This window comes from Ixodes scapularis, unplaced genomic scaffold (assembly GCF_016920785.2).
Source record: "Ixodes scapularis isolate PalLabHiFi unplaced genomic scaffold, ASM1692078v2 PGA_scaffold0__279_contigs__length_252992795, whole genome shotgun sequence".
NCBI lineage: Eukaryota > Metazoa > Arthropoda > Arachnida > Ixodida > Ixodidae > Ixodes > Ixodes scapularis.
Genome location: NW_024609835.1, coordinates 96171231 through 96198078, shown reverse-complemented (window position 1 = coordinate 96198078; position 26848 = coordinate 96171231). Strand labels below are relative to the sequence as shown.

General features: G+C 46.5%; 1 protein-coding gene and 3 pseudogenes across 1 annotated transcript; 2 read left to right on the top strand and 2 right to left on the bottom strand.

Annotated features, from left to right (window-relative positions):
• The first annotated feature begins 1423 nt into the window (after positions 1-1423).
• LOC115313185 lies at positions 1424-1897 on the top strand (annotated as a pseudogene).
• Positions 1898-5511: 3614 nt separating this feature from the next.
• LOC120846280 lies at positions 5512-6165 on the bottom strand (annotated as a pseudogene).
• A 3085-nt stretch (positions 6166-9250) lies between these two features.
• Positions 9251-11490, top strand: LOC115331690 (P2X purinoceptor 7-like). The gene is made up of 3 exons (XM_042292498.1): positions 9251-9378; positions 10328-10552; positions 11337-11490. The coding sequence occupies exons 1-3, from the start codon at positions 9323-9325 to the stop codon at positions 11488-11490; spliced, it is 435 nt and encodes a 144-aa protein (XP_042148432.1). The 5' UTR covers positions 9251-9322.
• A 7411-nt stretch (positions 11491-18901) lies between these two features.
• LOC120846279 lies at positions 18902-24391 on the bottom strand (annotated as a pseudogene).
• Between the last annotated feature and the right edge of the window lie 2457 nt (positions 24392-26848).

Below are 26848 nucleotides of genomic sequence, written 5' to 3'. Positions count from 1 at the left end.
CCATTGAAAATTAATTTTATGTCCAGTTTCAAAAGCTCTCGAAAGGTGGAAACAAATATTAATGGCAATAGATGAACTTGTTGGTGATATGTATTTTATCATGTTCAGTGCGCTCATTGAATCCGTGTAGAGAGTCCAACTGGTAATACTTGTTTCCTGAGTAAAGTAGAGAACCGCTTGCAAAATAGCAAATAGTTATGTGTTAGTTGAGCTTGTCTTGTGTGAAAGTAAGAAGCTTTTTTCTATATTTAAAGATGGAATTATAAACGCTGCTGTAGATAATAAATCGCTTGTTGACCCATCCGTGTAGACCGCAGTGACGTCATCTGGGGCTTCAGAAAGCATTGAAAGTGTCATTTGCTTCAACGTGGTTTGGTTTAAAGTCCATTTTTTCACAACTCCAGGTACTGATGTAGAAATATTTGCAGAGTAAAATGTCCAAAGCGCAGCTGGAGATTCATATGGGAGTGCGAAGTTTGCGGGAATTACATCTGCATTAGCCATTATAACTTTATGTACACTCGAAAATGTCCTACGGCGGATAGTTGCTATGAGTGTGTGATCATGATGTCGTGTAAGAAGGCGAATGAAATGTCGGAGAGTTTCCCGTCCACGTAGAATCGGTATTGTGAGGGCGTGAGCTTCTGCAACCACCAAGGAGCTTGCTGTGGCTCTTGGTACTCCCAAGCAGATTCGGAGGCTGCGGGCTATTAGATGTTTGAGTCGCGTTTCAAGAGTCCGGGAGAGCCCACATAATGCTGGAAGTGAATACGAAAGGGACTGTGTAACGAGTGCTCCATGGAGAGTTAAAAGTGCTTTCGAAGAGTCACCCCATCTGGTCCCAGAGCAGCAGCGTAAGATATTGATGTATGGCGCTATCTTTCTTTTTAAATATATTACATGAGCTGTCCAAGACAGGTTTCGGTCAATGTACACCCCAAGGAAACGATGAGCCTTCACCAAAGGCAAAGGTTGCCCTCCAAGCGTGAGTTCAAAGTTATTGAGTCTTCGTCGTGTAAATGGAAGGACCGCAGATTTCTCAGTACAGATCGACAGACCTCGTTCAATGAGAAATTGTTCAATTATTAAAAGTGAAGTCTCGAGACGAGTCTGAATTGCACTGGGATTAGCATCTGGTGACCAAATAGATATGTCATCAGCATACATGGAAATTGATACATCATCCGGTAATAGACCTGGGAGTTCTGTCAATACAAAGTTAAATAATCTGGGACTTAATACGCTTCCTTGAGGAACTCCTTGTGAAACATAGTGCTTTGATGTAAAACCATTGGGCGTCCGTCCGTACACCGATCGATCATGGAGGAAATCACTCATCCAGTTCACTAGGTGGTCACCTACTTCTAGTCGCTGAAGCTGTTCGATAACATGGCAGTGGCTAACAGTGTCAAATGCCCGCTGAATGTCTAGAAACACTGCTACTGTGATTTTGTGAATGCTGTATTCGTGTTCTACACAGGTCACGAGATCGAGTACAGAATCCATAGCTGAAATGTTCCGCCTAAAACCGGTCATTTGGAACGGCAATATTCCACTGGAATCTAACCATCAATTTAGTCGCTGTAAGACCATATGTTCCATTGTCTTCATCAGCACGCTGGTGAGGCTCACTGGACGAAAAGATGAGATGCTTAGAGGGGATTTTCCAGGTTTTAAAACAGGCACTAAAATTGCTTCTTTCCAGACAAGGGGCATACAACCACTAGCCCAGCATTGGTTATACATATCCAGAAAAAAGGACATTGCGTGCTTCCCAATATTCGTCAGTGCAGCCGGAGTGATACCATCAGGTCCTGGGGCACTTTTTCGCCTGAGCTTTCTCAATGCCCATTTCAGTTCACTTTTGTTAAATGGCAGATTCATGATATGGTTGTAAAATGTTGATAGCCGCGGGGATGGGGTTTTCAGATCCGTGTTTGCTATGGCTGTAGAAACGTGTTGCGTCACTGCTCTGCAAAATTCTTTGGCTATATTCATATCGCTAACACCTCGATGAAGTGCTAGCGCGCGCAATGGTTGGCGTTGTAACACCGGCGATTTTAATGAGCGAACTATGCGCCATGCTTGTATTTTCGGGGTGCTCGGTAATATTGAATCCGAAAGACTCTTCCATTGGCGTTTTCCCAAATATTCGAGCTTGTGTTTTGTTTTCATCTGAAGTCGTCTGTCTCGTAGTCTTCACCGAGTTGATCATCACTGTAGTCAAGTGGCACACCCCAGATTTTCCCCAGATTTTTCGAGTACGACTGTGGTACAGCGACATCCACCTTGATTCCCGCGAGGGCGTTTAGTTTTAGCAAATTGTTCGCTGCTTCGGCGGACGCCACAGTGACAGTTAGTCCTCCTTTTTTGTCAATGCGTTAAGACAGGAATTTCTCTTGGGATGCTGCGACGATTTCTTGCGCCAACCTATTATGGTTGACCTTCCAGAATGACTGGGATGGATCATTGAGTTTGAACAACACCGGAATGCCAGCCTTGCGAGTCTTCTTTTTAAATCACCTCAGTAAAAGGTGCCTCCTCATCGGTGATGGACTGCTGATGTTCCATAGTTTGAGCAGGTGGCTCTTGATATTCATCAGCGCGCCGTTTTCTCGGAGGTATGTCACTTGTTTGGGCAAGGCTTGAACCCGAGTCATGGGATACTGCGGTTGGTATTACCACAGGTTGGGAGGTGTGTAGAATTGTTGAGGAGGCATGTTCGTGCGGTAGAGCGCCAGGGGGCTGATGACAGATGTCATCGCCGCAGCGGCCGGTAGTGGTGTACCGATTAACTGTCACTAATGGGTATAAATGCTGAAAAGCTTGCCGAATAGTAGAAAGAACAGGTTGCTTCGGTCACACTTCCTGGGTTATAGAACTGTTCCGGCCCGACTTCATCGTCGTCTTAAAGCGTGCTATCGACAGCGCAACGCGATTATGAAATTTTAACGTTCAAACATTCGAAGTGCGTGTACTGCGTGATATATCGCCCTCCGAATGATGATATTTCTTGTTTCCTAAAGTTCATTGCCAATTTGTTTGTATTTATTGGTGAAAATAATCTCACTTTGTTCTTGGGTGCCGACTTAAATCTTGATATGCTCTCTTCATCACCGAGGCAGCTAGAGTTTTTCTCGTTATATCACTCGTACGGATACTTTAACCCAATCTCTAAACCCACGCGAATAACTCCTTTGAAAGAAACGTTATTTGATTTGTTTCTAACAAATGCCGACGAATCTCACGTGTCCGGAGGTGTCATTGCAACCACGATAAGTGACCACCTACTAATTTATGTGCTTGTCGACTCGAAGGTCGGGATACACAAAGATGGAAATGACTGCCCAGTTTATTATCGAAATATCACTGCAGAAAATCTAGATGCATTTGAAGCTGAGATTTGCCGTACTGATTGGAGCACGGTGTTGTCCAGTGCTTCAGCTGACGAGGCATATGATTACTTTATTACGATTTTAACACAGATATATGAAAAGAGTTTCCTGTACAAAAAACAACTTGCCCACAGAAGGGCTCGGAAGCCTTGGCTTAGCGTACGTATTTTTATGCTGCGTTAGAAAATGAGCGACGAATGGATATTATATGGAAGATGCTTAACTGATTTCTGCGGCGTGGCCCTTTCGAGTCTACAGTCATGAAGCTTAACATCGAAGGGGGGGGGGGGGGGGGGGGGGGGAGACGAGAGGTGGTTTAGCGTTGGCTGAAATATTCAATGACAATTTCGTAAACATTGTAAAGAATGGTAAAGCTGCCGATGAATTTCCATTTGTGAAAGGTGTCTCTGACACTTTTTCTTGCCCCCACCGACGCGGAGGAAGTGGCATCAGTTTTTCTGAACCTTGGAAATAGCAAAAGTACTGACATAGATGGTGTTCAAATCAAACCTCTGAAACATGTAATTAAATCAATTGCTCCTCTTTTAACGCATATGTTTAATTTGGCACTTCAAAATAGCCATTTTCCTAAAAAAGTTCAAGTTGCAAAGGTTGCGGTTATTTGCAAGTCTGGGGATAAAACCCACCTGGGAAATTAAAGACCTGTTTCTGTGCTCCCAGTGTTTTCAAAGGGGCTACAGAAAATAATACATGCCAGATTATACACCTTCTACGAAAAACACTCTATCCTAACATCCTGCCATTGGTTTTAGGAAGGGGCATTCGACGTAACTCGCGCTATTAAAGCAAAAGGAACTAATTTTAAACAACATCGAAAGGAAATTGATTACCTTGGGGGTCTTCGCTGATGTTTTCAAAGGCTTTCGACCGTCTAAATCATAAAACTCTGCTTCAAAAATTAAATGCATACGGGGTGCAAGGAGTAGCCTCAACGATGATCGAGAGTTTTTTTGTTTTTTTTTTTAAATATCGGCATCAGTGTGTCGTGATCGGCAGTCAACGATCTCTAGCTTAAAGAAGCTGACGTCAGGGGAGCCGCAGGGGAGCATCTTTGGAACCCTTATGTTTAACTTATGCATCAAAGATATAGTAAATATAGACGACAGTGCAGATTGTATAATTTACGCAAACGACACCAGTTTATTCTTTTCGGGGAAAGTTCTCCACCAGGTTTTATGTGCGGCAAATAGCGTTTTGCAGAAGATAAGTGACTGGACAATCTCGAGCTCTTTAGTAAATAATACAGAAAAGACGAAAGCAACAATTTTTCGATCCAAAAATACAGTGTTTTCATCTAATCAAGGGCTCTCTCTCTCCAAGGACGAAATATTGACTTTGTACAAAATGTGAAGGTTCTTGGTGTGATATTTAATGAGTAGATGAGCTGGGACACCGAAGTACAATGCATAGCTGGCAGACTTTCAAAAGTTGTGGGCATTATTGATATATCCCTTCATATATTATCCCTTTCGGTTTAAATTCTTCTTTATAACTCCTTCTTTTACTCCTGCAATAATTACTGCTTCCTTGTTTGGGGTAGCACAACGGTTACAAATATGCATCACTTGCATGTTCTCCAGAAAGGAATAATTCGCATTATGTGCAACGCTCACACATTACAACTTTTCAAAAACCTTCATACAATTCCGATTGCAGAGCATTATAATTATAAACTTCTTCGAACATATCAAACGTCTGTAAGGCAAAATTAACTTGTTTTTCTATCAATCGCCAATATGAAGCAGAGAGTGCCTGCATATTTATTTATTTATTTATTTGAAAATACTGCAAGCCTTTCTCAGGCCCTGGCAGGTTACAGGCAACAATACACAATAGTACCATATACAACGCTAAAAAAAAGAAGAAAACGACAATACATAAACGCATAACGACGGAGAACATAGTACTTTAAAAATTCAGTCAAGCAATGACACAAAAATGAGACACACAGTTTTTATCTCATTCAACAAAGGCTACTGTACAGAAATACATGCTTTCATCAGATTACATTAAACGAATGCTGATACAGAAAAAAAAAGGAATTTTTAGGGTATCCTACATGTTAAAATCAATGACATTTTGGCTGTAACATTTCCTAAAAGTACTTAGTCAAGCCATGACCGAACGACTGTGTTTCGCAAATTTTGATTAAACCCTCCGTCAACAAATTCCAATCTTCAGTGCTATGAACAAAGAACGAATACTTGAACGTGTCATTATGGCTGATGTACGGTTTGATAATTTTACTGTGGTTAGTTCGATTAGAGCGACTATGCGGTTTCCTCATATAATTATGTGCTCTCATTTTAAGGTGACCATGATAAAGTTGATGTATGAACTTTAAGCGCGCAATGATCCGTCTAACACCAAGACTTTGCATTTTCGATTGTTCAAGCAAATCGGACGTGCTCCCCGCGCGCCTATATTTTGAAAAAATAAATCTTAAACCCCAGTTTTAAATTTTTTCTATACCGTACGAAAGATATAGTTGGTGAGGTTCCCAAATGATGCTTGCGTATTCTAACGTAGGCCGAATTAATGTCTTATAGACGGTTAATTTTCATTCTAGTGTTGTATTTTTTAACTGTCTCCTCAGAAAGCCCATTTTTCGGCTAGCAATATTGCACACATAATTAACACGCGCGACCCATTTTAAGTCCCGTGTTATTTGAACTCCTCAGTATTTAACTTGGTCTGTTTTAATTAGGGGGGTGGAACAAATCTCATACTGAAATTCAAAAATTTCTTTTTTTCAGGCCGTTGCAGGCCTTTGTGTTGACACATGGTCAACGCCTCGCTCGAGAACAGGTTAAGGCCTCGAGATTTTGCAGTACTCTTGCCTAATGTTATAAACAAAACACATAGACTGGGCACGGATTTGATGAGTTTGAGCAGAAAGGATATTCGTTCATTGTTTCTCTTGTGTTATTTGTGCCTATACTTGATGGGACCTCCGATCTGTGTGTTTTGATTCTATGTAAACCTTGTTCTACGGGTCACTGGTACGTAAAATAGTTTCTCTCGTTGCTGGTGGGGAGGAGGAACTCTGACAAGCGACAACAGTCTGCTTTTTTTTTTCCTCCCCCTCTCCCCTGGAGAGAAACAATAAAGTTGAAATTGAAGTTGAATAGACCAATTTAACCAGCCAAAAAAAATTTAATCGTCTACCTTTTTGCGGTTTCCACGTTTCTTGTGGTTCGGGCAACCCAGCGGGCATGGAGAGAGTAACTAAATACCGATGCGTCATATTTTAACCGGACGACGCGGAAACCTCCTCCTCGTACGGGGGCGCCCCGTGGTGTCGAACGCGCGCAGCATGTGACGAAATAGTGACGTTTTTGGTCCTGGTTGGCCGAGGAGAGAGAGCTGCCCTGTTCCCGGACAGCTCTCTCTCGTCAGCCTCACCTCCTCTCCCCGTCTTCCCCTCCCTCCCCACATTCCTCAGTCGCCGCGGTTCGCAGGCGCAGGAAAATGGAAGATCAAAGACGTCATGAAGGAGGTTATTTTTTGCTTCTTTTTGTACTTTTAATATGCCTATAACTTTTAAAATAAAGCGAATTTTGAGAAAAGAAAAAGTTCACTAAGTTGCTCCGTTCAGTGCGCTCAGTTTGTGTGCAAATTGAAAGAAAAAACAGCAAAAAGTTGTTGCAGGGCCCCTTTAAAAAAGAAAAAAGAAAAAGAAAAGAGCGCGCAAGACCGACTCGGACTGCGCTCCACTCACACTCATCACGCACTGCCGTTCTCGGGCGAATGACATGCTTGCTACGCCGAAAACAAATTGAGTTGTGTGTATGTTTATACAGTCTAGAACTTAGTCTGGCTCAACGGGCGACTTGTCTCCCAGCTGTAGATGAGAAATTTAGCCAGTGCAGTTAAACCACTAGCCTGGGGTCTTTAACTTGCACCACGCAGTATTGATACACGACCGTTTGCTACGCCGGTCGCAGCCGTACGCTAAGCAGAGTACCGTACGTCTTTTTGGCATTGTACCTATGTAAATAATGTACATATTCCGCAACCAAACACTGGCGACGAGGTAAAACGTGAAAGGTTCATCAATTATGACACAAAGGCGAATTCCCGACTACATTCCAGGGACGGGTGAGACTCGTGGAAGGAAAAACTCAAATTCAACTTCGATGCCAACGACGTGACGGAGCCGTCCAAGAAGCCAGCTCTGCTCTTCAGTCTTTGCAGGGAAGAAACCTACGGCAAAGTTCGTGATTTACTGCACTCGCAAGCGACATTCGAGGTATCCTGCGATGATGTTATGCAACGTCTATCGTGCCACTTCGACTCGGGTCCCTGGGAACTTCTTGGAAGGTCCCAGGGACCCGATCTCACAAACAATATCAGGAACCTCACAAACGATATCAGGAACCTCATGAGACCATCGCAGAATCATGAAACCCTCGCAGAATACGTGAGTGCTTTACGTGCACTTGCAAAAGTTTGCAACTTTGGCATACCAAGAGTTACGACGATGGCACCTTCCAGAACATCCACGCAAGCGCCGAGTGGCTCTTGGTGTGTCTACAATTTTTACACTGGAACGGTCATGCTACGGGATCACGTTATATCATTTATGCATTCTTTGGGATGCGCAACTTCAGCAACGATTATTGTCTGAAAGAGCCATCACATTCCATAAAACGTTTGATTTGGCTAAGGCGTTGGAATCGGCGACAACGCATCAAGCTAACTAAATGAGATCTGACGCCGAAAAGATGGCGTCAGATCTCTCACTGAACACTAATCACCCAGGAGTAGCAGCCATGAATAATAACTGGGTTGTGTGTGTTTATACAGCCTAGAACTTGGTCTGCCTCACAGGGGCGACGAGTCTCTCAGCTGTAGATGAGAAATTTAGCCAGTGCGGTACAACCGCTAGCCTGGGGTCTTTAAAGGGATACGGAATCGAAACTTGAAATATAGAGAAAACATCAAGAAATGAGTTCAATATGATCAGCTAAGCCTGTAATGAATAATCGCACGGTCGTATTTTGAGCAGATGGTTATATTTTATTCTCTAAATGCCGCGATTTTGGCGAGCGCTTCAAAATCAGCCATGGAGGAGCGCGATGCATCTCGGGAGATCCGGCAGACGTCTTGACGTCATCATGCCTCGGACGACCAAGCGTACCGTAGTGACGAGCTTTGCCACTTGGAGGCGTCAACGCGTTACAATCTCGCTTTGTCGAAGTACCCAAGGGCTGTAGATATCGCGGGGCCAGCAGAGGCAGCAGAGGCGCGGAGGGGCGGAGGTGTCAGAGCTGCTTCAACTGCCTTGAGTGCGCGATGGCGTGTCTACATGACGAGAGTGGTGGCAGCGGCAGTGGGTACGATGACATTAGCGAAGACGAAGACGTCAACAGATCGCTAGTGGCTATGGTGGGGGAAAAGCGATTCGGCTTAGAGCCATATCTGTACGATCCTTCGGCATCGTCGTCCGCAACAGACGAGGAGTCGTCCGACTCTCCGGAAACGCCAGGCTGGCCAGGCAGCCCACATCCACCAGCAGCCCGGCGCGTCGGCACGGCGAATTGGTGAGCCTAGGGTGCCTTCATGTGCGCTTTGCTTAGGGTGGAAACATCTGGCCATTTTGTCTCACACTTTTATTTTTACTTTTTGTTCAGAAGCGCGTGAAAGAATGTGTCCCTGCACGCGCTCGTGGCGCTGACTGTGCTCCGGCGACATTTTGTTTTCGTCGATTTCTTTGTATTTTACCCGTGAGCGCGTGCTGTCGGCATCGGGTACTACAAAGGGTGGCATCACCCTAAACAGAAGGACATTGAGGCACACTAAGTGAGCCTAGTCACAGAAGAGTCCGCGAATGCATTCGCGCGCGCACGTGTAATAAAGCAGCGAGACGATTTAATGACAGCGCGCTAGCCGCGCTGTCATGAATGATGAAAGTACGCTGTCTAAACCAGGTCGTTGTATTAGCGTGTAACTTCTGTTGGTAAGCTTGCGAAACGTGGTTTTGTCGAAGGAGCGCTCGCGTTAACAAAGATCAGTAGCAGAAGTACGCTTGCAACGGCGGCTATCCAAAAGTGTACGTACGCACGAACACGGCAATGAATGTGCCGCGAAACGCTTTTATGGAAGGACTGAAAGATGTATAAAAACGCAAGTTTCGAACCAAAAAGCGCGTGTGGCCTTTGAAAGAGCTTTCCCCGTGCGTGGGCTGGATCGTGCAGGCAACATCTTTAGCGAAATAATTTGTTGGCCTAGTTGGGTAAACATCACAAAAATAAAAAAGCGCGAAAGACAAGGAGAAGTGGAAGACTAGACAGGACAAACCCTTGTCCTGTGTAGTCTTCCACTTGTCCTCGCCTTTCGCGCTTTTTATTTTCGTTATGTAGCAACACAATCTGCCCGGGTGCTCCGCCGCAAGTGCGTACGTAACCAGCACTACCATGCTACAAGCCCGAGGTGGTTTTGCACGACGTTTCCCCTTCGCGCGTGCGCAGCGGTCCCGCTCAAAGCATCGCGCTCGCTCTGGTAGCATCTTCGCTCACACTTATCGCTGAAGACTGCCTGCCGTAGTGCAGCAACAGTGCTTCACACTGTAGCCGAGGCATTGCGTCAGTGCAATATGTCATGTAGTAACGGTACACGGCGGTACGATGCTCATCGAGATCGAACAGGAGAGGGATGGACAGAGCCCAGCATCCCCAGCTGGTTCTGCGATTTCATGTTCCGTTCAACATGCTCGGCTACTAATCTTCCCTGAAGGAATGTAATCTACTGTGAGTGCTTGCAAACCAAAGATGTAAAGAACACACGTTGTGAAGGTTGTGCGAATTTAGTACTTTTTCACGAACATATTTGTACACACCACACACTTTGTAGGTCTCGAGAATATTAAGGGTGAATAAATAGAAAAACAAATCTCTTTCTACTAACAGGTGCTCCTGTGGCAGCGTCTGCAGACCAATGCAGACAGTCGAGGAGTCGGAGTGCTGCAGGAAGTTGCACAATGTGGTGCGTATGTGCAGTGACCAGGGGGTGCCTTGTGTAACAAAGCACCCCTTGTTCGAGCTGTATTGCCTAAACACCGACATCTTGGACCTAGAGTACCTCAAGCTCCGGTACTTCTGCCCTCTTGATGCAGGAGACAGGGGCCCACAAGAGTATGTATATTGTAATTCTAGCAGAAGTCATGATGTAAGCAAGATGATTTTCTCACTTGATACTGCCTCTCCTTCAGAAATCAACATTCCATGATTCCAGTTTTCTTATGCTCCATTTTTTTCTGGATTTGTAAGATAAAAGGATAAACCACCATAGAAGAGTTCTGTAACTTGTATTGCCTGCACTGTACTCGGCATCACCTGTTTTGTGCTGCATTGTCGAGGCAAATGTAGCTTCCACCGTGCTTCAGCTACACACTGCTGCAAAAGCACATGGCTTTGTGTTTATTCTCAATCAAATGCTATCGCACAACTAGCTTTGACAGTTAAAGCACTATCGCCGCTACTCTATCTTTTGCAACATGGCAGAAAATAGTTGTCACCAAATAAAACGCATATGTAAACATGCACGATCTACGAAGAGTTTACTACTCAATAAAATTTGCTTTCAAGCTCGTCCATCGCTGTATTCATAGCATTTCAGATAATACAGATAGCAACTGGTACATATACAGGTCATCATTGCAGCATGGCTGGGTGCGATATCTCAAGGAAAAAATAACAAAATTGCGTAACGAGAAGTAAATTTTTATAAATGTCAATGACTGATTGACCTCGGTGATGACAAGTAATAAAAAATACAAAGGTATGCTTCTTCCTGCATTATCAATATTGCTACCATGTAACTAGATATTGAGAAAATTTTTGTAAATTGCAGTTAGGTTCTATTATATTCTCTTGAACTGGCAACTGACTGGTACTTCATGCAATCATCTCATATTAGGAGGCACCGCTACACTGCCTACCGGCAATTCACTTGGTGGGTTCACCATAAGCTGGGGCGCGGTAACCGGGTGCCACTGCCCAGCTGCGCCGTGCAACGAATTCGACGAGAGTTCCCATCCACCGATGGACGTTATGTCGGTTTCAAGAAATAAAAGGTATCTGCCATATGAAGAACTCCTTTACATCATGCTATAACTGATGTGGACAAAAACGGCCTGGAATCAACACACATTTATTATACAACACAAAACCAGAACAGGGTGATGTAGGTCGAATATACAAGATGGTCCGTTTCCGTATTGTACTGAAAAATATACTTCTTGCAACACGTCTTGACCTTTCTCACTGAGTCTCGTTCTGCTGCAAGTCCTCCCATTAACTCGGTTCAAGTGCGCTTCCCATGTCTGTTACCAACAAATACTTGATCACCAATTGTTGCAGAAAATTTTACTAATTTTCACGTTTTGCTCAGTCAGGAACAGAAAGGCACCTGGAAACACATTTGTACTAACTTCATGAAACGATTCACAGCAAAACTCAACTTTCTAAAAAAAAAATCATCACATGTGATAAGACCTCGATTTTCTAGTACAGTCTGGATACCGGACAACTTATGCACTGGAATACTCCCATGTCACCGATAAGAAAAATGGCAATGCAGAATCTGCAGAAAAGGTAAAGGAAAAAATGACATCTCTGCTAGAGGGGTTGGCACATGGTAACCTGCAGCACTATTCTCAACAGGGGGAAAGTTGCATGTAACATTGTAATGATAGGGGGGGGGGGGCATGTTAAAGAGGGTGTTAGTGAAATTGGACGGCTAATAAATCATGCTTTTGTCACCAGTCAATATTTAATATCCACAACTGGTAAAACTACCAGATGAGAAAGGTTTTCATATAACAATATACCTTCTCGATTACCGGGAGCAGAAAGGCCTTCTGAATAATAAAGAAGGTCTTGTAGCAGAAACAGGCGATGCCCATACTACTGAGCATCCGCAGGGCCTTCTTGATGCTGCAGCCCGTGAAGAGGATTGCAGCAGCCACCAGGATGTTGCCAACTGGCTTCCGCCTGATGACAGGTTGGCTGCACCGCGTCTCTGTATGGCCGCTCCGACAGAGCGTAGACACCTGAAGGCTTGAGCCCTGGACGGTCTTGTCGATGTGAGTGTTGGGGGCAGCACAGGAGCGACACGTCTCCAGTAGCTGGTCCAGGCATGACTCGAAGACGATGAACTTCCGCTCATTCACCAAAGACGGAGCTTCCTTCTCGGGGCTATGTTGCAAAAACAAACATCATCTCAACAAGTGGCTCAGTCAAGAATGAAGATGCGGTCAGTTATTGCTCAAGAGCATACAAACCTAGCAAAGCTGTCCTCTGACAGACAGTAGCTGGAATCCGCTTCTGCTCTTGGTGTACACAGATCTGAGAGATCCAGATCAGTGTCGAGCGCATCGTCTCCGTGAGACGGTGAAGAACACCAGACCATCGTCCCCGAAACATCCGTCTGCACGAACCGGGTCCTTGACGGCGGTTTGATGCATGCCTGGGTAACTGGTGAACAGTGTGCAGCTCTAGAAACATGCCTTTACACAATAAAATGCACATATTTGAATTTAATATTGGATTGGCGGCTACTTGGAACACTTCAGAAATTGTGCCAAAGCTTCTAATAAAGAAACTCTCATGACATCCCATGAATTCTAGAAGTACATCTCTAGAATTGCTCAAGTAATATCTTCATGTATAAGTCAACAGGTATCTTGGCTTCCGCCAATCTATATAACTTTCATGGTAAATATTTTTTATATGCATTTAAAAATCATCTGGCTTAGACATTCCATCAAAAGCAGTAAGTGTGTGACAACACTTGATGGAGTGTTTAACAAACAGCACTTTCTATCTGAAGTTTGTGAAAAAAATAAACTCGGTAAATTGTGACCGTCGCACTGAGGCGTCACATGACACCATGTTGTCATATGACAATGATGTCACGTGGCCTTCTGACATCATGCAATGCCATAAACACAAACATAAGGTTCCCATGTAAAGTAATCTTTTTTAAGGCATTCTCATACCAACCAAAACAAGTTCCAGCATATGACCCTACCTTTATTTTTGTAGATGCCCGTCGTCTGTGTCAGTGCACACCGTGTCTTGCAACACGCTGCTGCTGATGCCAAAGACGGCCTTGTGCTAGTTGCCGCACTGGAGTTCCCTAAAGAGAAAAGAAAGAAGGAACTATAAAATCACCTGGGAACCGTTGATACCATCAAAGCATTGTATGGGTGTTCACGGTGGCATCAAGGCACGCAATTTGGGCACATGTTCAAACAGTTGTTCTAGGACAGATATTGCAATATGGCAGAGGTTCAGTTAGTGGCCCATACATACCGGAGGGCACTGGGGCTCCTGATGTAGTCCTCATCCCGAAAATGCTCGCTGCATAGACGATCACTTTTCGAGGGAACCCACGTTGGAAAGGACGGGCGAGCGAGACGACTCCACAGGTAACAGAGCTTCTCGTCCTTCGGAAACGTGTGTGCCGACGTCTCACAACGAACAACACTGTTCCCACAACCCTCTGCCGCACAATATTTTGGCATCCCGTCGTAAAGTCGCCGAAAAACCTCGCAGAAAAATGATGTGTGTTAAACTTCACGACAAAGACACGCGCACCAAACCTGAGAACAACCGAAGCACGCGTTTGCACGTCGCGCGAGAGCTGAAACCAAGGTGGCTCACTTCGTTTTGGCTCTTTCCACCAAGACGCCTCGGTATTGCGTTCAGGCCTAGGCAATCTATACCAGTGAGCGGACATACCGCTGTGGCGCTGCTTTCAGAGGCATGTTGTCGTCACGACATTCCATTGAAGCTTCATAACCAACTACCAGGTGGTTTTTGATTATCGTTTAATTCACTTTAAAATATGTTTTCTTGCGTTTTCTAGCGCAATATTTATGTTTCTGTGGTTGTGCTGCTACCTGCGTCGTGTTGAAACAAAGAAATGAGCTCCAGAATTTGGTTTCCGTACCCCTTTAACGTGCACCACGCAGTAGTGATACACGACCGCACGCCGGTACGATCCTCATCCAGATCGGAACGGGCAGGGGTGGGGCTCGAACCCAGGACCCTGGGTTCTGCAGCGCGAGCTTTCGCTCCACGTGCTCGGAGCTGGTGTGCGCTATAGTCGGTTGCAAGCTAAGAAAAAACCGGAAATGCCTCTCAGAGGAAAATGTAATCCTACGCCAAGAAACGCCAGCCAATCGTTCTCATGACGTCACGATTCCGTAGACCAATCGCGATCCTTTTGAAAAAAATAAAAAAAAAAGCTCTACATGGCTGCTGGCCTTAACAACGCGACGCTAGTTTCTCGTGACAAATATTCTGCTTTTTTGCACCGTGTTTTACGTGCCCGATGTTACGCCACGAAATCTTAATGGTATCGGCTTGCGTTTGCAGCAGTTTTTGCGCGACAACGTGAGAATCCAGCGACGCTATCGCCAACGAAAATTTCGAAGCGGGCGCGAGGCTTAGCACTGCTGAGAGGTGAGAAGCTACGCCGGACGTCGTCTGCTTCGTTGGATTTCTGTCGCCTCTGCCCCACGTTGCTACTCAACATAGTACCGGCACCGCTGCTTCAATTCGCTGTGGTTTCCGCGGGGTGAGCTGAGATTGCCGTGCTTTCCCTCAATCGAAGGCGCTGGAAGACGGTATGTTAGACAGTACCTTGGACAGAAAATGAATTGGGAAGACGGTACATTGACATGACTTTCTTTCTTTACTAAACAGCTATTTCATTGATAAAAACGTATTCTAACTTATTTAAATGTCCTGAATGAATTAAATAAATATTGTAGTAGTTTAAGAAACGTTTCCTGGAGGAAGAAAAAGCAACGTTGCTAGCGAACTACTTTCTCGACGGCGGAGGCACTTCAGATGGGCGCAATGCGCTTGTGGGTGGAGCTAAAAGATTGTTCTCAGGTTGCATCCGACTATGGACCACTCGGCCACCGATCCCTTCTTTTTTTTCTTTATTGCATGGGAGGATAAACATAAACCACTTATTCACAGTTCACGGGCATGGTTCAATGTCATTTGTTAAGTCAAAATTCTTTGATATCTATGAGACTACTAAACAAAGGTAACCATTCCGGAACTACTTCTTGAATGTCATACACACTTTTGATACGGGTTACAAGGTCAATGAAATGTAAGCGTACAGTCTTTGGGTACAAATTCTCATTTCTAATGTCAAGGCGTGATTTCCACATGCTGTATAACGCTACAAGCATCACCAGATCGAAAGGAAAAGTATCTTTAGATGACACAATAAGAAAACGAATCGTGTAAGTTGTAATATCAATGTCTTTCTTTAGTGTGCGCTGCAAAACGTCCCAAAAGAAAACCGCGTCCCAGCAGTGAATAAATACGTGTTCGACTGTTTCGGGCATTTTACATAATGTGCAGTTTACTGACCACGGAACATATAGGCCCTTTTCCTGCAGCCATACCATGGTAGGTAATACCGAACAGTGCAGTTTAAAAAAGAAAGTTTTTGCCGCCGTGTGGATGCACATTTTTTCACCCGGCGTAGTACATCTTGGTCAGGACCATCGCCGAACATAGTGCGATAAACTGGCATTGGAAAGAGGACACATACAAGATCTCTTGTCAACTTCTTACGTGTTACAGACGTCAGATAGTCTCTTGAAAATCTTACTGACAGAAAGTGATCAGCATCAACTACTTCCTTTAGGTATCCTACCAAAGCACATGTTTGATATCCTGTGGAGGATACAATAAAGTCCGCAGGAAAGCATCCCAGCTTGTTCTGAATGACATCTCGAAGAAAAGGATGTTCCTGGTTTCGTAAGAAAAGAAATCGCGAAACCAATTGGCGAATAAACAAATGAGGAAGGCCTAGTCCCCCCTCTGATACACGTCGAAACAAGTTGTCACGACGCATGGGTTCCCAGGAGGATTTCCAGACAAGAACACTACACACCCTGTGCAACTTCTGTATATTTATCCTTGCACAGTGCAGTACTTGCAGGACATACCACAACTTCGCCGCTAAAAAAATGTTGCAGACTGTCGAACGTGCAAAAATGGACAAATTTTTGTGGGACCAGTTCTTGGCTCGTTTCTCCAAGCCAGTCGCAATTTCGGACCAGTAGGACCTGCTATTCCGGAAGTGCCTCAAGGGCACACCTAGGTAGTCACACGGAGTGCAACTCCACTGGATGCCTTCATATTGTTCTGGCATCATGGCCCAAGCTCCATGCCAGAAACCTCGGCACTTTTCTATTCTCACTGAGGCCCCAGCGGCCTCGCAAAACCTGTGTGTGAGTTCCATAGCATGGGACACACTGTTCTTGTCTTTGCAGAAGTAAGCGACATCATCTGCATACGCCAGTACTTTGACTTCGGTGTTGCACAGGGTGAAGCCTTGAAGTTTCTCACTTCTCAGTATACTTTGGCATAAGGGTTCAAGATATAAAGTGAAAAGTAAAGGCGATAAGGGACAGCCCTGTCGTACTGAGGAACGGACTGGGATACTTGCTGTGACTTCGTTATTTATGACTAAGCGTGTGGAACAGTTACTGTAAGACATTTGTACACCTTGAAGTAGAATATCCCCAACACCAATATGAGACAAAATTTTGAAAAGAACATGATGACTGACACGGTCGAAAGCTTTCGCCAGATCAACTTGGACCATTGCAATCTGATCACTACTGTTGGTCACACACTCTAACACACTTCTCGCAAAGTGTACATTTGTTTGAATAGCCCGTCCGCGAATCCCGCAAGTCTGGTGATCTCCAACGAGACCGCAAATGACACTTTGTAATCTATTTGTCAGGAGTTTAGCAAAAATCTTATAATCCACATTACATAACGTTATGGGCCGATAGCCGGTCACTTGTAATAGTGTGTGTTTGTCCTCGGTTTCGGGAATGAGTATAGTATGCGTTCGAAAAAATGAGGGGGGAAGACTCTTGGTTTTGTAGTCCTCTTGGAAAATCTCAAGCATTATGGGACATAAAGTGTCTTTTTGTAGTTGATAAAATTCTGCAAGGATGCCGTCTGGCCCTGGCGTTTTTCTTCTTGGAAGGGCATTCACTGTTTTTTCTACTTCATCTAGGGTGAAGGGGGTCTCAAATTTTTGTTTGCATTCTTTTTCTAATTGAGGCAACAAAGAGACTAGTTTATCTAGATATTCGTTATCTGTCGAGACAGGACAATTGCCGAATATAGTTTGGTAGTGTTCAAAAAAGACATGTGCTACAGTCTTTTTATCTGTAACGATAAGGCTGTTCTGTTCTATTTCATCGATTTCTTTAGATATTGCATACCGTTTCTCCTCCTCCATTGCCCTTTTCGTTGGCTGTTCTCCTAAGCAAAAGTTTTCAGCACGGGCGCGCACAACCGCGCTTTGATAACGCTCGTGATGAAATTTGTCCAACTCAGCTTTCGTTCGAGTTATATCTTCCAAACCTTGCCCAGGACTTTGGCATTCTAGTTGTACCAGAACACGCAAATTACGTAGCAATGTTTTTTCTGTCTCAGCCTTCTGAAATTTAATAATAGTACATCTCTCAATTGCTAGCTGTTTTAGTTCTTGTTTAAGGAGCTCCCATTTAACAAATATATGTTCGGTTCTTTCTCCTATTTGCTTGATTAGATCTTTCGTACTGGCTACAAAGACTTTATCTTTTAATAATTGAACGTTTAGTTTCCATAACTTCCAATTTATATTCTTTTTTCTTCGTTTCTTCCCAACAGTTACTAACACCATGCAGTGGTCTGTGAAAAATACTGGTTCAACTACATAACCACTTAAGGTGTTAATTAGGTCGACAGAACAGTAGATTCTGTCTAACCTCGCGTGAAAAGGAGTTCTGAAAATGTGTAAATTGCAGGTTGTTTTCTTCCAGCTGGAAAGGGGCAACATCAAAAAGATTTCCTTCGTCAACTATGTCCAGCAGTAGACGTGCGCTCTGGTCAAATCGCGGTTTAAATGGAGTTCTATCTGCTTCGTTGCAAACACAATTAAAATCTCCTAAAAGAACTAACATTCTATCTGATATTAAATATGGGCGCAGGTTATTAAAAAATACAATTCTGCTATTAACCTCATTCGGAGCGTAAATACATATAATTCTCCACCTTATGTCAGAGACCTGAAAGGCGCACATAATGAAGCGGCCACAGAGGTCTGTGGTGACCATCAATTCATACAGTTGGAAAGACTTCTTAATAAACAGTAAACAGCCCCCAGAGTAACCAACAGCGTGACTGACACATACTTCATAGTCGCGCAGAAAATGCTGCAGGGCACGCTCTACCTGTTCATCTGTTGAGAGCTTTGTTTCCTGTACGGCCAGAAAGTCAACCTCCTTATCTTCAAGTAAACGTTTCAGTTGATATTGTTTTTTTCTAGAATTAAAGCCTCTAACATTTAGTGTTGCCAAACGAGGGCCATCAACTAGAAGGGAAGGAGGAGAGAAAGGGGGAGGGGGATGGAAAAGGAGGGGAGGGAGAGGAGAGGGGCTATGAATTTGGGTTTAAACACTAGCAGCTTGGGTGCAAGGTAGGTTTCCGCTTACTCGCGGTGGTGGTGTCAGGTGGTGCATCTTGTTTTCGTTTGATGTCGTTAGTGTCCTTGGAACTGTTTTTGGTCACGTCCATTGAGTCCGGTAGGTCGTCATTGCCTTGTGACGTCGTCGGCTTTTCAGCAAGATCTGCAGGCTGCTGAGTTAACTTCTGTAGTAGCGGGGTATTTTTGTCCTTGCTTCCCTGCAAGTCTTTTCCTTCATTCTCTGTCTCCGAGCTGGTTTGTGGTGTTTCCGAGACTTCCTTGACAGCTGGATCTTCGTTCTTATCGGAAATAGGAGGTCCGGCCTCTGCAGACCCGGCTTGAGTTGGGAGAACCTCACCAGTGGCGTCTACGACCTCGGAGATATCCATGAACTCTTGGTTGGCATCTGGTTCTGTGCCAGAGCCCCGTAGCACGGCTGCATAGCTGGAGTAGCACTCGTCACTTTCGTGTCCGAATCTGTTGCAACGCGCACTTTGGGGTGCGACACTGCCTGCGTATGTGACCAACTTTCTTGCATCTCAGACACAAGGGTGGTCGCCCGGACATGACCAGAAGAGACTGTATGCCGGCAACTCTGAGCAGATGGGGAATATCTTCCGATGTCGTTATGTCATGAAGAGTCAGACAGACCTCTCTGTTCAGCGTTTCCATGTTTTCCATCCCTGGCACGCGCCACTTTTCTCTCGAGACGCTAGGCACGGTTCCAAATGGCGATAATGCCTCAGCAATCCTTTTATCTTCTAAGTACGACGGAAGCCAAAGGAGCTTGAGCTTAACGTCTTTTGAGTTCGGGTCGATGACCATGCACTTTTTGCCCTTCACCGTCAGTTCTTTTGCTGCTTTGAGCTTCTCCGCGGCTTCAGAACTCACTAGCGTAACCATCCAAACGTGGCTCATTTGGAACTGTCCAAGGGACAACACTTCCCGGAGTTCGATGGCGTCTTTGAGTCCGTCGCGAAAATCAATTGCACGGTAGGGCCTGCCCGACATGTCGGCATGAAGAAAAACAGAATTGATGCACAAGCTTCCGGGAGGAAACCGTGGAAGTAGGATTCGATACTCATCTGGGCTAGTCGCCTGAGCTTGGCTGTTTCCTGGGGCCGCGGGTGCGGCTGCAGCGTTGACCGGTTGCAGCGTTGACCGGTTGCATCGTTTGAAAGTCGTTGTTTGCATATGAACCAGAAGGAGAAGGGTTTCCTCGGCCTGGGGCCGATTGTTGATTTGCAGCGGAGAACATGAAAACGCGTCCGTTCGAAACGGCGTCTTCTTCTTTCTCTCGGCCACCGATCCCCCCATGGCAGCCATGAAATGCTGTGCACGAAGTCCCGTTTCGTGGCCTGACCTTGAAAAAGGCATAGACAACTGTGTGTCCAGCTCTGTGCAATATGTCAACAGCAAATACGCGCTCCTGTTGCAACACCGAGTCCAACTTGGCAGCGTCCTCGGGAGCCGTGGAGTCTCCTCCACACGAATTTCGCCGGCCCTTTTGAGGAAATATGTCGCCTATCGTTGTCGACGCATGCTCGAAATGGCTGGAAGACCGTGTCTGCTCGTCTGCAACCGCTACTGTCGTCATCGACACACTACGTGCAATGTTTGCCCCCTTGGGAATTCCGAAAGTCGTTTGCAGCGTTAATGGCACACCTTTCGTTTTGAAGGACACATGCCGGTTCTTGAAGGCTACTGGCATTCGACATGTAACAAGCACTCCTTATTATCCTGCTACCAACGGACAAGCCGAAAGAATTGTCTGGGAGACCAAATCACTGCGTAAGATTTCCGAAGGAAGTCTCAAGTGTCGTTTAGCAAGATTTTTGTTAAGACAGCACAGCATACCAAGCTCAACTGGGGAAGCTCCAGCAGAGTTGATTTTTGAATGAATTCTGTCTTCTCCACTGGACAGCATCCATCCGCAGGGTTAAGAAGATACCGAAGAGTCCCAAGATTATAAAGACGCAAAGTTTCAAAGGTCACAACCCGTCTTCATCAAGGGCTTCACGGGACAACCAAAATGGATCGAAGCCAAAGTACTCTCAGCTTGGTCCACGGTCATTGGAGGTAAAATCCTCAGATGATCACATGCAGAGAATGCATGCCAAAAATGGGGTATCCACAGGAAGGAGGAAACCGCGGCTTTCCTCTGCGGAGCGCGCATCAGGTGAGACATACGTCATCCCTTTCTGACGCCTCGCGGCGCCGTCCTCCTCCGTGGCAGAGGCGCGGAGGCTTCTTACTGTTAGCACCAAAGCTCCGCAGGTGGGCGGCGGAGCCGAAGACGGAATTTCGCGGGTTGTTGACGTCACGAGCTTCGTCCGCGGAGTTCTCCTTCGTGTAGAAATCCCTACATGCGAAGGCGAGTAGTTCAACACCAGGAACATCGCAAGTCGATTTCATCTCAAGTTTCACACCGGGAACACGGCAGCTAAACTGCACTTCAAGTTTCAAGCTATCCCCGTTTTGAGTTGCTTGAGACAGAAGATGCAAATGTCTTAAACAACAAATGTACTGAGGCCGGTTCATCAACGAGCACCTCCGGGCGACGCTTGTCCCCAGCACAAGGAGAGAATGACTTACCTTGGAATTTTGTTGAAGCCAATCTTGGCTCGTCAACAATGGGTCCTGCTGTGCCATCTTCAGTTCCGGTTCCTCTACCGAGGGCATGGACGCCTTCGGAGGATTCTGAAACCACCAGTGCGATATCCATGACTAAGTAGTCTCATCCACGACCAACTCTATACTTACGACCACTCCATCTGAGCGCTCTCTATGGAAGAGCCTGCTCCCGGCTGAGGGCCGAGTTTTAACGCCGCCTATTGAAAGGCGTTCTCACTAGGCGGCACGAAAACTCGGTCCTCCTACCTAACTCCTGCCTCGTCGGGTTCTTCTGTTATCCGTGAGTGCGTGCCAGCTTATCGTGCTTTCTGGTTTCAAGCGTGTTAACGCTGTAAAATGTTTATTTCTATGTAAAACATACTGAAGGAGTCCAGTTCGTTAATTAGTTTGCTTTTTTGCTTTTTTTAGTTTGTACAACTAAGACCAAATGGCAATGGCTGTGCCCGCGCGTCGCCAACGCCATAGGGGCAGTTAAGAGTTGTTGTGTTGTTCCTCCCGGTGGAGGCAGGTTCCGCTTCGATGGTCTGGAGCGTGGTGGCACGAACGTCGCTGAGTGACGGGTCGACTCACTGCTTGAATAGAACTATGTGCATTTATTTACACTCTAGTTACAAGTCCCAACTTGGGAGACCATCCCGCCTCGTCTAAAGTCTCGACCCCCGTCCCCAATTTCTCTCCATCAAATCTCAAGTCCGAATCCCCCAAAGTCCTCTCCGCGCTCTTTTTGTAGGCACGTAGGGGCCTCCTTTCCCCTCAAAAACCGACCAATCTCTTCAAATTCCACCACTCACACGTGGTACACTGTTCTCCAATGGTCGGCGAGCTGTCATCCTGGCGCTCCAACCGCCAAACCTAAATTCCTTGTAGAGTTGTTCTCTGCAATTTTCCCAGTCTGACTGGCGCCAACCGCTAAATTATTGCATGGGGCAAAGAGAGACAATTTTACACTAAGTGGCAAAACCCTCTATATACAGGCACATTCGGCTAAAAGCCGCAAGCAGCTGCAACAACGGGCTGTCCCAGGGATCTGTCCGAGCAGACTCCCGAAACCCGAGACGTTTCTTAACGACCGGCGGGGGAACCGCTCCCGCATCTCGGCCGCTCTGCCCACGCTAACGCTCCCTCCAAAACGCCGACACTCACAAAGAAAGCTAAAAAAAACAATGCCGACGCAACTCTGGAAAGTTGTAACAAAAGAAAACACCTTAATAAATAAGCATGATTTCTACATATTTAACTCCTCCCCACCAAGACTGTTGCGTTGACACTTGATGTAAGCGCAACATAAATTCCTACCCCGAATAGCGCACTGGCAAATATTCGAACCAACCGCTTGGCCCACAGTTAACCAAAAAGCAATAACGTCAACATTACGCTCTAAAAGTTCACCAACTGCTCATCCGTAAATGTCAATAAAATCAAACGGCACCGATAAAAAAAAAAAAAAGATTAAAATTTTAAAAACAAAAATACTACAACGGCGAACACACTGCCGCCGCAGGCAAACCGTCCGAGCACACACAAGAATGGGCGCAGAAAAGAAAAACTGTCATGATAGCTGTCATGTTCAAAATAACGCTGCCACCAACGATCACACACAAGTCGGACCCACTCCTGTACATTCCAGGGTCCCGCAAAATCAGTGGTGGGAGCTCTCAAAACTATATAATCATCACGCCATAAGCATGCTTGTCTAGCCTCGACAGGCTTACCAACGATAGCTACGAAACACGTTTCAAATACGTGCGGACACACAAACTTCTCCCGCAGAGAATAAAAACCGAACACAAAAAAATATATATTTAGTAGAGTATAATATATCGAGGGGCCAACTGAAGGCCAAAAGAACAATGAATCAGGGGGGCCGTGACATAAATGTAGACTAAGGAGGAGGAGGAGGAGGAATAAACTTTATTATAACTTGAGCAGACGAAAGCTTGTGGGTCGTCCCCAGGTGGGTGGCTGCCTCAGTCCAGGATGCCACGGTCCCGCGCTGCCAGTCTGGCCCTGTTCATCAGTTGGGACTGGTCTTCAGGTTTTGAGCTGGTCAGCTAGTCCTCCCACTGCTCCGCGGTTGGTCAGAAAATGGGGGTATGGAGGTGTTGTGCTAGCACTCCCATACCATATGGTAGGGAGTGTTAGGCACTCGACAGCTTTTACAGTCGTAGTGATATTGAGTTGAGTACATTGCGTGAAATAATGTGCCGTGTGGGAAAGTGTTAGTTTGTAGCTGTCTAAGTGTCACAGCGTCCTCTCTGGATATTGTGGGGTGTGGGGGAGGGTAGGTTCTCCTCCCTAGTCTGTAATGCGCTAGAATGTCGGTGTATCTTTTCGGAATGCCCTCGTCTGTATACCCGCTGGAGCACGGACGCCCAGCGAGCTAGCCCGGAGAGAGTGTTCTCGGGCAGCGGCATGCGCCGCTAGATTACCCGCTGGGGTTTCGTGTCCTGGGGTCCAGACTATGACTATTTCGGGGGGATCTTTGATTTTTTTTTTTTTTTTTACGTTTCGAGGGCCAATCGTGATATTCGGCCTAGTTGGTAATTTCTGCATGCGGCTTGTGAGTCTGTTATTACCATAAGAAGTTCCTTGCCTGTCGTCACCGCAAGAGCGATTGCCGTCTCCTCTGCCGAGTCCGTGTCCGGGGTCCTCACGGAGGCCGCCGCGATTTCTTCTCCCTTGTTGTTTACCACGCTAATCGCGTGTGCTTTCTTTCCCTTGTATTTCGCTGCGTCTGTGTACCGCACGCGGTCATCGTCTCTCTCGTAGGTCTTTCTCAGAGCTCTCACTCTTGCCAATCGTCTTTCTTTGTTGTGTTCTGGATGCATGTTGCGAGGAATGGATGCAACTGTGATATTGTCTCTTAGTTGTAATGGAATCCTTTGTTTACTTCTTGACTCGTCTTCGATTGCGTAGCCCAGTCTTCTTAAGGTGTCCCTGCCCGTCCTGGTGAGCTTAAGTCTTTCAACCTGGCTCACCTTGTGTGCTTCTGCCAGCTCTTCCCATGTGTTATGTATACCCAATCGGAGTAGTTTCTCTGTGGAGGTTGTTGGGGAAAGCCCCAAGGCCAGTTTGTATGTCTTGCGAATGAGTGTGTTAATCTTCTCGCGCTCGCTGTTTTTGAGCCCCAGATACGGAGTCCCGTGCGTTATTCTGCTGATGACGAGTGCTTGAATGATTCTCAAAGTGTCTTGCTCCTTGAGGCCGCATGGTTTCTGTTTGTTACCCGTTTTACTATAGGTGCGTAACTTGTGTGACTGTTTCTTGGAGCTTCTGCACTGTGGCAATCCCTGCACCATCCTTCTGAAATACTAGTCCCAAAACACGGAGCACGTCGACTTGTGGGATGTTATCTTCATGTAGAGTTAGTACGGGGTCTGGTGTTTCCGGTGGAGGACGAGCTCTCGCCCTCTTTCTTAGCATCAAAAGTTGTGATTTATCCGGGGCGCACGAGAGATCACAATCGTTCAGATATCTCTCGGTCCTGTTCACCGCTTCTTGCAGAGCGTCTTGCTGCATTCCTGCCGATCCCGACGTCGTCCATATGGTAAGGTCGTCCGCGTAGATTGCATGGCTAAGACCTTTAATGTCTTTTAGAAGGAGCGGTAGACCCCTCATTGCAGTATTGAAGAGCAACGGTGAAATCATCGATCCCTGGGGGGTTCCCTTTTGTGGTGCCTTGATCTGTTCGGTCCTTAGGTTTCCCAGACCTATGGACGCTGTCCGGTCTGTGAGAACGTCACGGACAAAATTATAAGTCTTTTGGCCGCAGTTTGTTCTTTGTAAGCTGTCTAGCACCGCTCTGTGGGAGAGGTTGTCAAACGCCCCTTTGACGTCCAGTGCTAGAATTGCGCTCTTTTGCTGCGTGCTGAAGTTGTCTATTACATCCTCTTTGAGTTGAAGAAGGATGTCTTGGGTCGATAGAAGAGGTCTAAATCCAAACATCGTGTTAGGGAGGAATTCGTTCTCCTCGACATACGGGGATAGTCTGTTGTGTACCATGTGCTCGAATAGCTTCCCCATACACGATGTAAGGGATATTGGTCTCAGGTTCTGCACAGTGATCGGTTTGCCCGGTTTTGGGATCATTGTCACATCCGCGTGTTTCCAGCATGCCGGTATCTTCCCGGTCTCCCAGTTCTCATTGATGTGCTTAAGGAGACACTCCGTGGCTTTGTCGTTAAGGTTACGGATCGTCTTGTTGTTAACTCTGTCCCGTCCTGGGGCCGTGTTTCTCGTCAAGCTTCTGAGCGCCGCCACTATCTCTGCCCTGCTGAAAAAGTGAAATAAAAACCTAGTAGCCTGGCTGGCTGCCCCCCTAATCGTGACCGTTTTGTCGTCCATCTCGTCGCCGTTAAAGACGTTCTGAGGACTGCCTGGGGTGGCGCGCAGTCAGTCGCTTCCGCGACACTCGCTGATCCTGAGCTCAAACTTGAAGTCTGCTGTTCACGCGTGCGAGCTCTGGGCTGGACGCAAGGTGCTGCCGTTCCCGCAGCACCTTGCGTCCAGACTCCCCCTTCTGGAGTCGTTCGACTCTACCTTTTTCCTGGGAGTCGCCCTGCGATGCACCGCCGTCTTGACCTTCGGCGACGACACGGCCCCGGTCCGGAAGTCAGCGCCTCTCCGCAGTCGGAGCTTCCGTCTCGACGCCTGGATCGGAGGAATCAAGGCTCTTTTCGCCGTCCCCTCTCCGTCGTCTACGTTCTCGCCGTGGTCATCCACGTCGTAGCCCGGAGCCAATTCAGGATTAGACCCGGAGTCCTTGTTGACCGCCGACTCCGACCTGGTGATGCGCTTCTTGAGCAGCCGTTTCTTTCCAGCCTGGGACGGTCCTTGCCTCCCCAGTGCTGCGGTGACCGGTGCACCAGGGTAACCTGGATCATTGCGCTCGAGGTCGCCAACCAGGTGCGTCCCCTCGTCGCCGCCGTCACCATCGCTCCCGCTCTCGCCTCCTTGCGTCACCGGATCACCTGTGGGTGCATCTGCCTCGTCGGCGCCAGCTCTCCTATTAACGGACTTCACCTCGCGGCCGCCGCGGTCATCGCCGTATGCGTTTTCCTCGCCGGTCTTCTTCCGGATCTTCACCCTTCTGCCGCTGAAGTAAGGTCTCGGGCCACCCGTCGTCGTCGTCCGTTTTCCCCACGGGCTTGAGGTGCCCCTTGCCCGACTGGACCGTCGGCTCGACCCTGATGTCGCCGCAGTCATCGCTGTCCGCGTCTGTCTTCCCGGTAGGCTTGGAATGTCCCTTGCCCGTTTTGACAACCGCATCGGATGCGCCGCCCGCT

Coding starts and splice junctions, on each gene's coding strand:
- LOC115331690 (XM_042292498.1), top strand. CDS start 9,323: ATGATGAAAGTACGCTGTCTAAACCAGGTCGTTGTATTAGCGTGTAAC. Junction 9,379..10,327: donor TTAGCGTGTAACTTCTGTTG/GTAAGCTTGCGA, acceptor TTCTACTAACAG/GTGCTCCTGTGGCAGCGTCT. Junction 10,553..11,336: donor GGAGACAGGGGCCCACAAGA/GTATGTATATTG, acceptor ATCTCATATTAG/GAGGCACCGCTACACTGCCT.